General features: G+C 41.0%; 1 protein-coding gene across 4 annotated transcripts in view; it reads right to left on the reverse strand.

Moving 5' to 3' along the window:
* Positions 1–16435, reverse strand: part of TEX2 (testis expressed 2) — a 49981-nt gene that overhangs the window by 23033 nt on the left and 10513 nt on the right. For 3 of the 4 annotated variants that reach the window (XM_054171084.1, XM_054171086.1, XM_054171083.1), the window contains exon 2: positions 381–2035. In XM_054171084.1, the coding sequence (XP_054027059.1) occupies positions 381–2009 (1629 nt within the window). In that variant the 5' untranslated portion in view covers positions 2010–2035. Of the gene's footprint in view, positions 1–380; positions 2036–12796; positions 12829–16435 lie in introns of those variants that run through there. The other variant, XM_054171085.1, reaches the window with a different exon arrangement.

Consider the following 16435-nt stretch of genomic DNA (forward strand, 5'->3'; position numbering starts at 1 on the left):
AGGACAATGACCATAGTCATATGCTACCCCACAGCTGCTTGCCATTTACACTGATCCTGTGATCCCTCTTTATAAAGGTCAGCAGTTGCTCTGAATTCACAGCTGAATCTAGGAGAAAGTGCCTGACCACCAGACTGGTAACTAATCTGGAATACTGGGCAGTGAGGCTTTTATAGCAAAGGTCACATCTACTATTGCAAACCCAACAGGGTCTGGCCTGTTTGTTAGCCAGCAGAGGCTGAACTGGCTTCCAGAGGCAGCAGGTCACCTCCATCCCAGCTACCAAGTGACCCAGCCCCAGAGAACAGCTGGGTCTGTGGAACACAGGCATCGCAGAAAACAGCTTCAGAAGGCCCACTCTGCTTTACTTTGCCACTCACCTTCAATATTTCAGGTTCTTTGATGTCTAGAGCTCCTGTATTCCATTGCTTTTTCCTACTGTTATGCAATTTGGTATATTCATGAGTGCGAGGCGTAAGAAGCCAAATCACACAAACAGCTATCATAAATCCAAGGGCCATTCCAAAGAAGAGTCCACTTAAGTAGCCAGGGAGAGGGATAATAAAGTAAGCATAGACTAACAGTGTTAAGAAGTACAAAGTTTTCACTGGTATTTTAGGCTGTTGCACATACAAATTATTTTCATCTTCACTACTGAGCACAGTACCATTCTCCTCAGTCATCTCTTGATCAAGTGAAGTTTCAGTAGGTTTATCAGTTTTGCTTTCATCCTCCAGCAAGGAAAAGTCCTCAGAATACAGTTCACAAAACTCCTCATCCTCTCTGCTTGCTAGTGCAGACAGTGAACATTTTTCAAGTACGAGTGAAATTTTTGAACTCACGTCCTTTGTGCTTACAGACTGAGAGCTTTTGGTCTCGGTCTCTTTTGGGTGTTCCTCAGCCACTTTTGACTGATCATTCCTACTCAGGTTAGAGTTGCTCCCACAGAAGTCCCCTTCAGAATCACATTCTTCCTCCTTAATGCTGTAGTTGTTATTGCTTTCTAAATGGCCATTCAAACTGGAAAGGTTTGAGAGTTCTGAAGCACTTGAAGATAAGGCTTTGGGCCTGTGGCTACTACTTTCATCACCCATTATTTTACTAAGCAGCTGAAGAGGCTCATAGATTACTTCAGAAAGGCGTCTTTTAGTATCTTCAATTTTAGCCTCCATTTCAGGGACTTTAAAAAAGGACCGGGTATCAGAGGGAGATGTTAATGGAGATGAGGGGGCAGTTTTAGAATCGCCACCAGTGGCTCGAGGTTGAGTGAACTGTTTGAACAAATGTAAGTTCAGCTTTGAGTCAGGTGGCCTGTAAGACACAGCTTCAGCTTCTGGTTTGGAAGTGTCTGTGGACAGAGATTTCACTAAGGTTTTCATTAACTGTCTATGTCGCATCGGTGGGGTAGGTTCTTTTGGTTCCACATCTGTTGAAAGGGACTTGACTAAACCCTTAAAAGGCTTTGAAGTAGAAATTGTGGATGATCCACTAGAGCAGACACCTGATCTGGAAGGGGATGAGGATGGGGAAGATGATAGACTGGATTTCTGTTCCACAGGTGGTGATGCACCTGACAAGCTGACAGTTTGACATGTTTGTGATGATGGAGACAGGACTAGTGGCACTGCATTGAATACTTGGGATGTGGAAGGAGAATCCAACAGCTTCACAGTCTCTGCAGTTGGCAGAATTGCAGGTGATGAGGACAGTAGTGATGCAGAGTTGGCCATGTCAAGCGAGGTAGCTGGACCAGAAAAATCATGGCCAGTATGCTCAAAGCAGAGGTCTTCCTTGGCTTCAAGTGCTGTTACAATGCTTTGGTCATCTAGTTCCTCACCAAGAAATTCTTTAAACTCCTCTTCCTCCTCTTCTTTCTCCTTCCCAAATGCAGAGAAATGAATTGTGATGGTTTCTCGGGAGACAGATCGTTGGACCTGCACTTTTGGTGCTGACTGCTTTGAGGACATTTCACCAGTTTTCTCTGCATGGCTACTGTTCTGACTTGTCATTGCAGGTCCCAGAGATGTGTCAGAGCCTGTGAAGAAAAGGTAATATTTTGTTAAATGCCTTTTTTCCCCTCCTCAAGCACCCTTATTTTCAAGCACTAAGCCCAGCGCAAGAGCTGGGTTGGATCTTAAAACTCTGGACACACTTCACCTCAGGGGATTTGAAGCAATCTAGTAAAATGATGGAAAATTATTGCTATAGAAATTGACTGTACATTTATTTCATTGAATGAAACATATCTTTGTTGTAGTTAATATCCCCTTCACATCTGCCTCATTCTTAGTATCACTGGACACAAGAATACATTAAAAGAAAGACAAGGGAAAAAACATGTTCAGAATAATTGGTAATCATGGATAGGAATGAAGAGCATTGCCAACCCCTCTGAGATGATCTTCCAAGAATGTGACATCATTTTTAGCAGACAAAACCCCCCAAACTAAACCAAACCAAATCCCACAACAACAAAAGCAAGCAGCAGATACATTTGCTGTATCTTGTATTGAATTTTGAGACAACTGGTACATTAAAAAGCCATGGCAATGCTATTTAAGAGAGCACATCTGTTTGGGCCACCAGCAGATATTTCATCACATCATTCTGATTTCAATTGGCATTACAACAGTTGCATTCTCTCTACATATTTCTAAGTCCTTAGCAACTCAAACCCAACAGATACCCTACTGAGTTATTTCTCCCCCAGAGACACAGAATAGGGGAGATTTCCCCTGCTCTCTGGAAGCTCATGTTTCCACTCCATTCCTAGGCATAATTTCTCATTTTTACTGCCAGGGATTTGTTTGGGGTTTTTTTTCCAAAGCAAATATTGAGAAGCTTTTCCACCACAAATACGAGAATGATATCCCTGACTTCTTCCACTGCTACCACTACTGAGAGCTCTTCCAGCAAGTGTTAAGTTTTGATAACAAACATATTTAATATCATCAGGTTTTTGAACATTCAAACATTCACTTCTTACTGATCTCCACCTGTTTTCCTCACTCATTGCTTCCCCCTTTTCTCCTCCCCCAGTTGTTTGAAGACGTGATGGTCCCAGTCTACCATTTGAAGGGGCACAATTATGAACTGACTGACTGCAGATTACATCAATACTTGCAGAAACAGGTTTTCATTGATCCTTCTTTTGAAAGCCACACTGTCCCCCCACCTCCTCTGGCTGCCTCTTTAGGTTTTCTTTGTTGTTGTTGTTGATTATGAAGATGTGTGGGAACAGTTTTATAAGTTATAATCTTAGATCCCCAGGCTTCAAATTATTCAAAACATGATCTTTTACATGGAAGGGAAGGAGAGTGCTCAAAAAAAAAAATTCCTTTCTCCCACAGCTTTGAACTTTGAATGCTTTTGCAGAGTGAAGTGAGTTACTAACCAACTAATAGCAGTTCCACTTTTATGCGCAGGCACTGCACCCACATAACAGCAGTTTATTATCCTCACCTACAGGCATTGCTTTAAAAGCACTACAACAAGAGGAAACAGCAAGCAGGTAAAGAGCAGATGCTGCCTGGGAACAAAAAAGCTTTCCCTCCCAGCCCCTTGCCTCTGAGAAGCAAGGCAGCAGGGTACAGGAGCTGAGGACGTGTTTCCAGCCGGATGACAACACAGCTCCAGCAGGCAGTGATGCACCTGCTGACCACCAGCACACCCAGGGAGAGACCAGGTGCTGGGCAGCACTGAGCCGAGTTAGGCCATGACACCTTTTAGAAGTGTCACTACAGTGACATGTGCCCTTAGCTCACCAACAATGACTAATGGGGAGTGTTTACAGAAATAGCCAGGCACCCAAGGGCTCTGTCCTTTTGCCCTCTCCAGAACTGGCAAACCCTCTTCCTCTTCCCTGCAGTGGACAAACAAACACCCCACCCTTCTTCAGCTGAGCCCCAGAAATCACCTACCTCACAGCTTTGAGAAAACAGGCTGCATAGAAATGCCTGGTTTAGGCAACTACACAATCAGCTTTACAGATAAAGCAAAGCAGTAATCTTCACATTAATGATTTAGAAAGGTAATCAACTAACCCACAGGAACTAACTTAGAAGAACAGGTCGAAGTTGCATACACCACACTTATTTTATCCACCCCACACACAGTTTGATTTAGACAGGTCAGAGTTATTCAGAAGAGAAATTCCATGGGTTTCATAATCACTCAGTTGAAGAAACAGGACAGGACTGGGTAATGGCATTCACACACTGCAAGAGCCAACTACTCCAATCCCATTGCTTAATGCAACAGCCACACGAGGGGAAAGGGTATGCTGGAAAACATTCCCATAAACAAAACTGCTGCTACATTCAAAACTTGTCAAGGTCTTTTCTCGGCTCGCTGCTACTAAACGCAGACCAAACCCAGCATTTTCCACAAAGCAGAAATTCCTTTCCTGCTAAGCAGAGAAGTAGTTTTTAAAAAGCACTGCAATATTTTCCCATGGCTCTGGCAGTTGCATCAGGACAAGCCCTGAATGCTATTCAGGAAGCTGCTAATTTGATTATTGATAATGCCACAATCTGACTTCATGCAGACTGCCATCACTGTTCAAAGGGAAGATGTTCCTAACTGCTTATGCCTCTGCTTACCCAATAACCTTTCTGGGCCATCACTCTTTCAACAGGCACCTCCTGCTCTGGCAAACAGCCATCACCCAGACTGGTAAAAAGCATTTTTTCTTTGTGACTGGTTGGTCCAATAATTGCCTAGAAAGCCAATTCCCATTTAACCCAGAACAACCTCACTGAAGCAGTAACCACAGCTACTGGGAGATTATCTAACACCTAAATTTCATCTCATTTGACAGATTTATGGCATAAAAGACAAAAAAAGATACAAATCCCAAATTTCAGCATCCCTTTCTATCCCCATTCAAATTTCTAATTACAACAAATTAAATTCCCCTGGCACCTCCTCAAGTTAATGTATTCTATGGTTAACATCCATTATTCCTTTTCCATCCACTAGTCATTACTTTTAAATGAACTCCATACAAAGTGCTGGTAATTACCAGCACACAATAGCCCTGTGAAATCCTTGTGTCAGGGATCCAGTTACCCAGCCTGAAGATAATACTTTAAAGCTCACTTTCTAACAGGAGTCAGAAAAGAGCTTTGCTTCACCTTGCAAGTTCACACAACTGGATTTGAGATACAAAGAGGGAGAGAGGGCAGAGGAACAAAACCTGTTTTAAATCTGAGCACAGAAACTAAATATCAATATGAAATTTTATACCAGTATCAGGTACTATTAAAAGAATGGAGTCCAGTGTGTGCAAAACTAGTCAGCACTTGGAGGACAGCCACACGAGATTATGCCACCTACCACGAACTATAACAAACAGACATCTCTAACAGAGGTCAACCAGGTTATCACAACTAAGCTGGTGACCACCTAAAATACCTCCCTCGGGAGTTCTCTGAGCCTCATAACGAAACAAATAATTATATTTTTGTGCAAATACTTTTAATGTAAGAACGATCCAGGTTAAATAGACAGTGTTTAGGCATTCTTAGGGATACTTCAATGACAAACCCTAAGCAAGTTTTAAAAAGTATTGCCAATGGGATGATGCTTTAATGAAAGCTATAAACCTCTCCCAGACCACAGGTAAGCCAGCAAGTTCGGCAGGAGTGAGGAAAATAATCAAACACAAACTGTTTCATGTTAGCTATGCGAGTCTGTTCTATATTAACATTTCCCCCAAAGACCTAAGAAAGGTCAACTACCACATTACTTTCTCTGCCATCACTGGTAAAGATTGCATTATTATTCCTTCCTGTTCTCCTTCCATGACATGTCACTTACACCAAAAACTTCATAAAGCTGCACTGCAATCTAGTTTTGACAAACAAAAAGGTAAGCAGTCAAAGGTTGACTGGAAACTCAGGAAAAGTTAAGCTCTTTCTATTTAATTCTTTTCTGAAGGCTGAAATGAAGGGATATTTATAAGAAAGTGAGCATTCTTCCAAACAGAGAAAACAAAAGAAGTTAAAGCTTAAAACAAAACATGCAGTAAGTCCTAGAAGAACAGCAAACAGGGGCAGAGAAGCATCACTTTAATTTGCAACACATTGAGGCATTTATTCTTTTGAAAACAAGAACATGGAGAAACACAGAAGCCAGGAGCTTTCTGCCAACAAAACAAATTGCAATTGCAGGACAGGCTTCTCATCCCTCTGGCCTGTAACTCAAAGGCAACCCAGTGCCTTGAGAAGGAAGACACAGTCTCAGAAGGCAGCACTACATTAAGAACAGGGCAGCAGCAAATCCGCTGCGGTGTGAGACAGAAAACCATCCAGAAACAGCCCTCTGGCAGTCAGAGCAGCACTTCCAAGCTGCCAGAGCCAGGAGCTGAAGCCTGTCAACACTGAGGCAAGAAAGACTTGTGCAGTTCAGCAGCCTGATTACATGCTTAGAGGTTGTTGCCTTACCATCCTATCACTGTAGCACTTCCCAATCACTACAGGTCCAATTCCGCAACAGAACTGCACCTCTGAAATTCAAAGGAGAAGCTGAAAAAGGCACAGAGCAAGTATTTGTAATGTTGGCTAGAAGCTGAGCCCAGAAACAAGATCTTAATCTGCAGCTCTCCAAGAGCTCAATTTTAACACAAAATATTTCCCAACCAATTGCAATACTACTGGAGAAGCTCCTTAATGCTCTGAGTAATACAGATGTTAGTAAAACACTGTGAAAAGAACTGCTGTAACAGCAAAAAGCTGCTTTTACCGTAGTCAACTCTAAAGTCGCTTTCAATAATATCTAACTGCTCTTTGCAGGAGATTCAAACTGCACCACTTTGTTTACTTCCAGTTGGCACAATGAGAAAAAAAATTCTAGCAGGTTTTACTGCCTCTTTTCTCATCTTCTCCTAGAGACTACTTCATTCTTCTTTCTTTATCACTCATAATTACAAGCAACAAATAGCATCTTCTCCTCCCAAAACACTCAACATGTAACAGTTCAAAGAGGCCTTTTAATAGTTCCCTTATACCCACAACAGAGCAACTGCAAAGTTAAAACAATTACCATACAACTTTGTGTGGAAACAGCAGAAATGATATTAAAAATAACTATGCTCCTCCATGTGAAGCTAAACACAGATACACTGAGCAGCAGCACCAATTAGTAACTCCAAGTCTATACCACTATGTCAAATGAGTTGTGAAAGATCATTAAAAAAGGAATGGAATCTACAGATTTACAAACCATACTCAATAGGTATCATTAAAAGCTATTTTTTCCAGTGGATTTTTTTTTAATGAGTCATCAAATTTTCTACTTCATAGTTACAACCTTCATTTTAATTTCATGTTTTGCAAGGTGCTTTAAAGCTTTTTAGCCCAAGAGGATAAAATTTAGTATACAATCATGGTTTCTTCTCAGAGCCGTTTTCTGATTTAGAGAAGGGGTTGTTCTCCACTTTCACTGAACAGGACTAAAGAGATTAATACTTCAAATTATTTAGGTTTGGACCAAGCACACATCCTAAGTAGCAAGGTAGTAACTCTTCAAAAAAATTAAATTTCAAAACCTATTGCTACAGAACCCTGATGGACATTGATGTCACATATCCCTGAAAGCTACAGTGCCAGGCATCTGTGAACATCTCTGCATGCCTCTTGGGAAGAGATGTGTCAATATGTTTCAGCTGAAGGAAATGTCTATGTTGTTGTTTACAGAAGGCTACTCACTCAGGTTACTCACTCACTGACATCTGTTGAGTTTTCACCAAGACAGCTTCAGCTAAAAACAGCACATTACCTCCAGCTATTCCAGTACAGGTTATCGCTGTTGCCTTTGCAACCACCCCAGATCCAGTGAGAAGGTCAAGAAAACCAGAATTCCCTCTAGAAATGCAGATGGCTTCAAATGCCTAGGACCTTGGCCTGTCCCAGGCACAATGCAGTCATTACCCAGGATGGTTTCTGATCCTTCTCCTTCTCCAGCTCTGGTGGTACTTCAACTTTTGGATCCTCAGGCAGTAGGCCACAAAACAAAACAAGAACTAATCAAAGCCAGGCTACTTTAAGAGAGCTTAAATTGTCTATCAGAGGCAGAAGGCTGCATCTGCATTTAAAACCAAAAAGAAAGTATTCAGACCTAACTAGAAAGGTGGCTGTACGAAACACATGAAAGTTAATTAACCTAAGGTACCTGAAGATACATAGCAAGCTACAACTGTTAACATAGGGAACTACTGCTAGAAAAGGGCATGTTGATTACAGTCACTTACTTCCTTGCATCTCATCCGCCCAAGGAAAGCAAAGTGTCTGATAAATGCAGAAAATGCATTCCAGACAGAATAGAATGGGATTGTTCAGATGTTTTTGCAGGCATAATCCCCAGAGGGTCCAAAGGACGGAAAAATCTTAGGTAAAGGTCAATAAATAGGATTTTGTAACATGCAAAAATCCCTTCAGAGCTGCAATTGAGTTTGAGAAGCGATGGGATAAAAATAATTCAAATGTAATTCAACCCAAAAGTCAGATTTCTCTGCAAGGTTTCTTGAAGAAAATTGTTCCCAGTGCTTAGAGAAGCAGCCTTGGCAACAGCTCTATGCCATTCATTGAGGAGTCTTGTCTGTTATTGGATTCCATGAAAAATTAATGGAGAAAGGTATTACCAGCACTTCACGCTACCTGGAAACTGCAAAGGCAAGAAGCATAAATCAGCACCACAAGAACATAAAAAGCTCTTCATGATCTAATTTTGGAAGGAAATAGCTACATTTCCAGACTTCTCTGAAAGCCCTGAGCAGGTCATTGTGGCTTTTGGAGTTTCAATAAAATTAGGATGGTGAGAAAAACTTTGTTCTAAGGCACCTCACTGAAGAGTAGTGTCCACAGAGCATTGCAAACAATTAAGACCATAAAGAACCACTTCTTAAAACAGCAACAACAAAGAACCAAGTTAAAGCAGATGAAGAATCACACAACACATTCTAAGCAAGAAGTGCAGAGATCATAAACTCCTAATATCAGCTTCCATGCTTTAAATTCCTGTAACTTTGAATTCACAGAAGGATCCATAAAAAGTTAACAAAATGTAAAGTCAACTCTGAAGAAACCTTCCAAGAAGAGCAGGGAAACAAAATGTCAAACCCATAATTGGCAAGTACCAGACATTTCTCTCTGCTTAAGGCAACATTCATCTCATTTCATTCAGATTTATGTTCAGCTCAAATACCTAGAAACTAAAACGCAAAAGTTCAGCAGCATTGCAGCTTTCCAACTGGAGGACACAGGGCTGAGTGATGACAGGTGAATACCCAAGATAGAAAGATCTCCACAAGACTGAAATGGAACCTAGATGGCCCCAAACAACTTGACTTTTTTCCTCATGTTGAAGATCACACAGTATAACTAAGGTTGGAAGAGACCTCGAGGATCATTGAGTCCAACCTGTCTCCACAGACCTCATGACTAGACCATGGCACCAAGTGCCACATCCAGTCTCCTCTTGAACACCTCCAGGGACAGTGACTCCGCCACCTCCCTGGGCAGCACATTCCAATGACAAATGACTCGCTCGGTGAAGAACTTTCTCCTCACCTTGAGTCTAAATCTCCCCTGGCGCAGCTTGAGACTGTGAGCACAGCTTGAGACAGTGAAAATGGAGATGGTATTTGCTTATTTCAAACACACACACACAAATCCAAACCTTGTCTAACCTCAATGAGCAAAGATATTAAGTGAGGCTCAATTAAAAACATGAGGACAAACAAGCCAGACTTTCCCAGCCTCCCAACTCACTATCAAAACATAAGGGGTCTTGAAGTTTTTCAGCTTGTCAACAATCAGCCTTGCAACTATCCTACACATTTCAGTATAGTCTCTTTGGTATGCATAGGACTGAAGCAACCCTGAAATTCCTGTTCATTCTATAAAAGCACATTCAAATATTGTACAAAACCCACAGAAATATATGGCAAAAGAAGTAGAGCTATGTGGCAAAAGCATCCACATTGGTGTTCTCACTTAAATATGTTTCCTTATTTTTCACACAGTATTTCCAACTCTAAACTTTTCAAGGTGTGAACTTATGCACTGACAGACGTGGGCAAGACTTTGTTACCCAGAACATGAAAGAACACCCTGCCAAAAGCAGGCTACTAAAATCAAAGCCACTGGCATGATTTGCATTCCCCTCCACTTCCTGCATTAGACACAGAAGACAGCAACAATTAATGGATCAGCTTAATAAATTAAAGCTTTCTGACGGTTTGTTGTTTTGTTGGTTTTTTTTTTCCCTTTTCTTCCCCAAGAGCTATTGAGGTAACTCCTATTTCTAAAAGCTGTGATACATTTTAATTGCAACATCTGATAGGTCAATTACAGACTGCCTGACCTTAACAGCTGCTTCACAGGCTTGGCTCTTATTGAAACCAACTGAGTCAGAAAACGAGGAGAACCTCCCACAACATATTTTTTAATCCTAATTGCTAAGAAACTATGGCAGATAGATGAAAGAAAAACAACTTCACTACCATCTGAATCAACAGGATCTTTTCACATAAAAGTGAATACAAACACACTTTAGTCCTCATAAAGAAAATCAGCATACTATGAAGACAAAGTGATTTCTTTGGGTATCTTAAAGCCCTTTTGTTCACACCTCTAAGCAATGAGAGGATTCTTCATACTCTCTTTTTCTCTCTCAAAATGTGGGTACTGTTAACATATCTAGAAAGATATTTTTTTATGTGAATACTCTCCAAAAAAAAGCAAACAAATATTAGGAAGAAATCAAACAATGCTCTCCTTTTTTCAGCAGCATGGATCTACCCCAAAATGGTCTCTCAATCCACAAATGTAACATTAAAAACAATTATTTGAGAATCTCCCTGAGAGCTTTAAGTTAGGTAACAGTTTTTCTGAACTTTCCAGCACTCCTTGAAAAGTGTTCTCACTACCTCTGGTGAAAAGCAATTTCCAAAGATCAATAATGCAGGAAGCAACACAGCCAGCGCTTACTCAGTCCCTCTCAGCTCAGAAAGCAAATGTTTGTTCCCACATGGAATAATTCACTCATGTAGCATGAAGACAGATACAGGTCTTCATCTAATGGAAAGCATACCTCAGGTAAACTAGTATGATGGGAGAGCTTCTAAATGAAATCATTCCTTCAGGCCTCTTTCTTTCAGAGATGAAACACACTAAATTGTGATCAGCTACATCTGGAGCTGTAAAATACACAGATCTCGCTTTTGCAAATGTTAGTCGACTGGGGTCTCCCCAGGAATTTAGCCTGACCTCACAGGCTGCAACAAAAAGGTCAGAAGGTGGATGTCTTGTGACAGTATACACCCCAACTCCCCATCTGCCTGCTGAATTCACAGTGCAATGTGAAAAAAAGATCTGAAAAAAATATTAATTCATTCTTAAGAACCTTGGTTCTACTTTAAGTAGAATTCAGGCAAGTTCTTTACCGTCATTCTCCTTTTCAGTTACTGCTCTGTGGAAAAGAGCTAAAATCTTCCCCTTCTTATCCAATGCTATTCAACAACCTGCCGTTGTCAGTGTTCTGTTTGTCCAGCAAACACCTCCACAGTGTAAAAGTTCCTGCTGTTGTAGACAGAAATCATATCCATAGTCTCAACTCCTTGAACAAACTAGGTAGGAACAACTACACTCTGCAGTATGTGGGTTACATCTGGGGCACACACATGGAAAGAGAAGTGTCATTAAAGTTGCTTCAAGGAAATGAATTTTAGGTCATCAATTCTAAGGTCTTGATTTGCTGGGAGATAAAAGAACAGCAAAAGCCACCGGATGGATTCAAAAGGGCAAAGGGAAATAGGTGTCTTTGAGCCATACTCTGCCTTGCTCAATTACTGTATTATGCAGGCAATTCTCGTTTCATGCACATGGCAATGTTCTTACGTACACGCTTAAAAGAGCCACCATGCATCTGTTTAGCAAATAAAGGCAAGCAGCTACACGAGCTCCAAATTACACGGGCTGTTAATGAGTTTGTGAGTATAGACATACTCACTTCCTCACACACCACCATACATAGGGGTGTGGCTGCACAAGACAGGCTTTTAATGGATCAGAAAGGTCAAGCCAGAGAAGCCAAGCATGGGTGGTAGCTACAGTTGTCTTCCAGGATAAGCTGACAAAACAGTGATGACTGAAGCGTGAGGAAGCTGCACCCATCCCTAAGGACCTTTCTATATATAACGAAGGCTTTAGAGACAAGATTAGTTGCTCTTTTGGGGTAAATAAAAAAACCCCAACACCCAAATAAACAAAAAAATAACACAACAAGTGGAAATCTAAACATGGGATAGAAATCTTTTCACTTCGCATTCATCACCACATTGTGAGACAAGCTCCTCTCCATTTAATCATGGAAGAGCCTCCACACCCCCTCAAAAGTTCTGATGAACCCCATGGAGAAGTCATCTTTGAGTTGACAGAAATGTAGTATTATTTCCCCCCCAGTTCTTCCCCTTTTTCCCAACTCATTTGTTTAACACTTCAAGTCAAGTTGAAAAGGAAGCAGTGTCAAAGTGATTAGACAACAAGAACTGTGCTGGGAAGGTCTTGCAAAGATAAGCCTTATCAAGCTTCACAGCAGCTACAAACAAGAGAAGAAATGTGTGGATCACATGCATTTACCACCAGAATACATTTATTCATGTGTTCAACCCCAAACATTACACAAGTGTATTAGGAAAGAAAGTGAAACCCCTCTGAGCAACAGAACAGATAGGTGTTAAGCAAGCATAATGGAAATACCCAGCTTGGAAGGTAACCAAAGCAGGAATCTTCACCTTGTATTGGCCACTTTGGGGCAGGAAAGACAGGAAGAAGTGATGGGAGGTGATCAGTGTGCAGGGAGTATGGGAATGCTATGGGAATTATGGAACTTGGTTGCATGATTGTGGTTCCCAGCCTCAGCTGGGGGATGCTCTCAGAATTCCAGCAGAGCCCTGCACAGGCAGGTTCTCGATATTCAGAAGTTTCGGGAAAGAAGGTAACACAGCCTGCTGAAACTAGAAGCCAAGAGACAAAAAGGCCAAACTTTCACCGTCTGCTTTCAATATCACATATTAAGCAGTATTTCCTAATCAGCTACCACAATCACAAGTGTGTGAGCATGACTATCTCCCTTCATCTCAAAGAAGCCTTATGCTTTGAGCCTACCTGGGCTCAGAAAACAGACATTTTCATGTCCTCACTCTTAATCTTGACTTCCAGTGAAACAAAATTATTTTTGCAGCTTTTTAATTTCAGATCAGAACTTCACTGCAACTCATGACAGGTTGCATCTACATTTCAGTCCTCCGCCATCTGCTTTGAAATTCCTAGTACCAAAGGAGACAGTAGACTGGTTTGTGCTTATATTGCTGCAGTCCTATTTCACAACTAAAGCACAATTTTAACAAAACACATGAAATCCAGAGTAAGAGTCTCACAGCTCTCAGTCCTCTGCATAAGCTACTAAAAACCAACACAGTGATTTTTCAGACCTAAATCGACCCTTCAAAAAACCAGCACCTCAATTCCCAAGCATGTGTTTTCTTACTCTTTTAAGAGACTGTCTTTTAGTCTTGACCATCACATCTTCTCACAGCTTCAGAATAACCTGCATTGACAAAATAAATGGTTCAGGGCACACAATACATTCACCAGCACTGAGGGGCATGCTTCTGCAATGTTTCTGTCACCCAACACCAGAGGGACCAGAAAGCACAACAGTTTATAAACCACAGGGACACCAGGCAATGAATATTAAAGCCCAATTCATAGGACAATTCATTTGCGCTACCCTCCTGGCCTTTCTGAGAAAACACCAGCGTCTGCTGTGTTCTATTGATCTTCTGTTATCCCTTGCCCATCAGCTGTCCTGTCTTTTAGAACACTAATTTAACTGCTGTACTATGCATTAACTTGGACTGCGCACAGCTGAGTAACACACCTTGCTGCTCAGAAAGGAGTTAAAATAGACAGGACAGAAAGACAAGGAAGAGAAAGCTAGGAAATCTGAGGCGTAGGAAAGCAAGACAGGCAAGATTAGAGAATAAACCCTTTCTTACCATTATATTCTCCTGTCTTTTCAAAACCACTAACAATTGGCTTCATCAGAAACAATAGTTCTGAGTACACAGAGAATAAGGACAACTGGTAAATAACCTGACACCTTAGAACTCTCCTCACAGAGAGCAAAGCAGGAAGAAACACCTGCAAGACTGACAAGATTCCTGCACACTGCAGCTGCTTCACCCACTCGAACTGTTGTCAAAACTTGCTCCTTTGCTTCCTCTTTCCCAGGCTTTCCAACGGGGACAGGACTGGTCTTGGCTAACATAGGATGTTCTTTAGCAACTCCTCCCAGATGCATTAATTGGGCAATTTCAGCTTAGGGCACTTGCTTTTTATTTTCCAGAGATCCTGGTCATCAAGAACTCCATTAAAGGAAATGGTGATGCATCTGCTAATCAGTTCTTGAAAGGGATACCTCTGTAGCCCTGGGGATCCAAAATAATTCAATACTGTAATAGCCTCTCTCCACAGCAAGAAATCATGGAGAAAGCAGCACAGGAATAACTTACAGGCAAATATTGCATTAAAAAGCTGGTCTGATTGGAAGTCTTACACTACACCAGGCATAACATCACCATGTGTGCCAGAGAGAGGGGGTTTTGCTCAGTAAGTACACTCAAAACTGATTAAAATAAGTCAGTGTATGACAGCCTATAGTCTAAAATTACTCTAATAGAGGACTTGTGTGAAAGAACCTAAATATCACCTTAAAAGTCTTAAAATTTCCATTTGCCAAGTACTTTTGGACCTACATTATGCAAAGTGTGGCCCAAATCCAAGCAACTCTGTTCACTACTTCTGAAAAAGACAATACTGAAGTGTTAACTCTCCAGCTGGTTATACCTCAGTCCTCACAATGCTGCTGAGTGAACAGGCACACAGAGCCTGAGGTCGCTGAGTGACAGTAAATGTTCCAAGCCAACATGCAGTCTTCACCTTTTGTTGCCTCAAGCTGGAAATGGGATCTTGACCAATGATTATTAACTTTCAAAATACACTGCTAAAAATCAGAACTAAAATTCCATACAAGACCTTCCTCTACAGAATACATGCTGCTCTAAAAGAGATGATTAACCTGGGATCCATAAATCCACAGACACGATGCTTGAGTAGATACCTACACACACCAACAGCTATGTCAAAGCTCACACTTACATCATGAAGGCCAAACACTACCTTATGAACAACATACTTCAACAGAACCGGTTCACAGAAGTACAACCTTTTTTTTGCATATGAAATCTTCTTTTGCACGGTCTCCCATTATGAATGTTAATTTCCATATAAATCTGCAAACTGTCTTTTAACTTTTACCTAGGGTAAGAAAAATCATTGTGCATCCCCTTTATTGTGGCATCCTTATGCATTTCCAGAGATGTTTTCTCCTCTGAATACACCTCTCCTAATACCACAGACACACTCATGAAGGCTCACAGTATCAACTCTGACTTTTATTGCTCTAATCTCTAAGCCCACATCATGCTCTTATTTTCCAACATATATTGTCATCTGATTGTTTCATTTAGGGCAGTAAGGGTTTGTGGAACATGATGCTTTTATTCAAGGGTAAGTGATTTAGAGCACACTGAACTGACATTACCACTTACTGTGGACATCTGATACAACAATTTCTAGCCTGCCAAATGAAGAGAGTAAAAAACCAGAGATCTGAGGAACTTTTATAAGCTCAAAGAATGTGTTTAAGACCAGAATTTACTTACCCTCTCCTTTTGAAACCTACAATTTATCTTGATAAACAAGTTTTATTTCTCTTCAGCTCCTGGGCAGGTATCAGCTATGCTCTACACACTCAGCACCGCAATTTATCTTCCTGGCCAATAACAGATAACAGGACAGAGGGACAACAGGACATGAAATACACCCTTATGTATGTTCACTGCCATGCTTACGACTGGTCACCTGCATACTCATGCAACAGAAGCTTGGTGGCCTTTCAGACATGCTACAAGAGAAGTCTTTTGATTTCATCTAATGGAATTGAATTTGCACAGAAAGGTGAGGTTAGAGCAGCACAATCCTCAAACCTATGAGCTAAGAAGCTCTTTGAACACAACAATGCATCTTCAGTCCTCTAGCTACATGATTTTAAACTTATTTCAGTTACACTAACCTCTTCCTTACTAGATAAATTTCCCTATCTCCCATTACTTTGTTTACACACCTACAACATCCACACATCTTTGTTTACATCAAGGAAGTTACTGCCATCGTACATTCCTGCTCCGAATACTTTACTTGTAAAGCTTTGTCTCGGTTCTTTAGTTAGAAACTAAGCATTTGCTATTGTTGTTCCAAAGTGTTAAGTGTGATGGAACAATGCAATATTTAAGTTATCTGGCTGTGTC

The sequence above is a fragment of the Dryobates pubescens genome, chromosome 20, assembly GCF_014839835.1.
Source record: "Dryobates pubescens isolate bDryPub1 chromosome 20, bDryPub1.pri, whole genome shotgun sequence".
NCBI lineage: Eukaryota > Metazoa > Chordata > Aves > Piciformes > Picidae > Dryobates > Dryobates pubescens.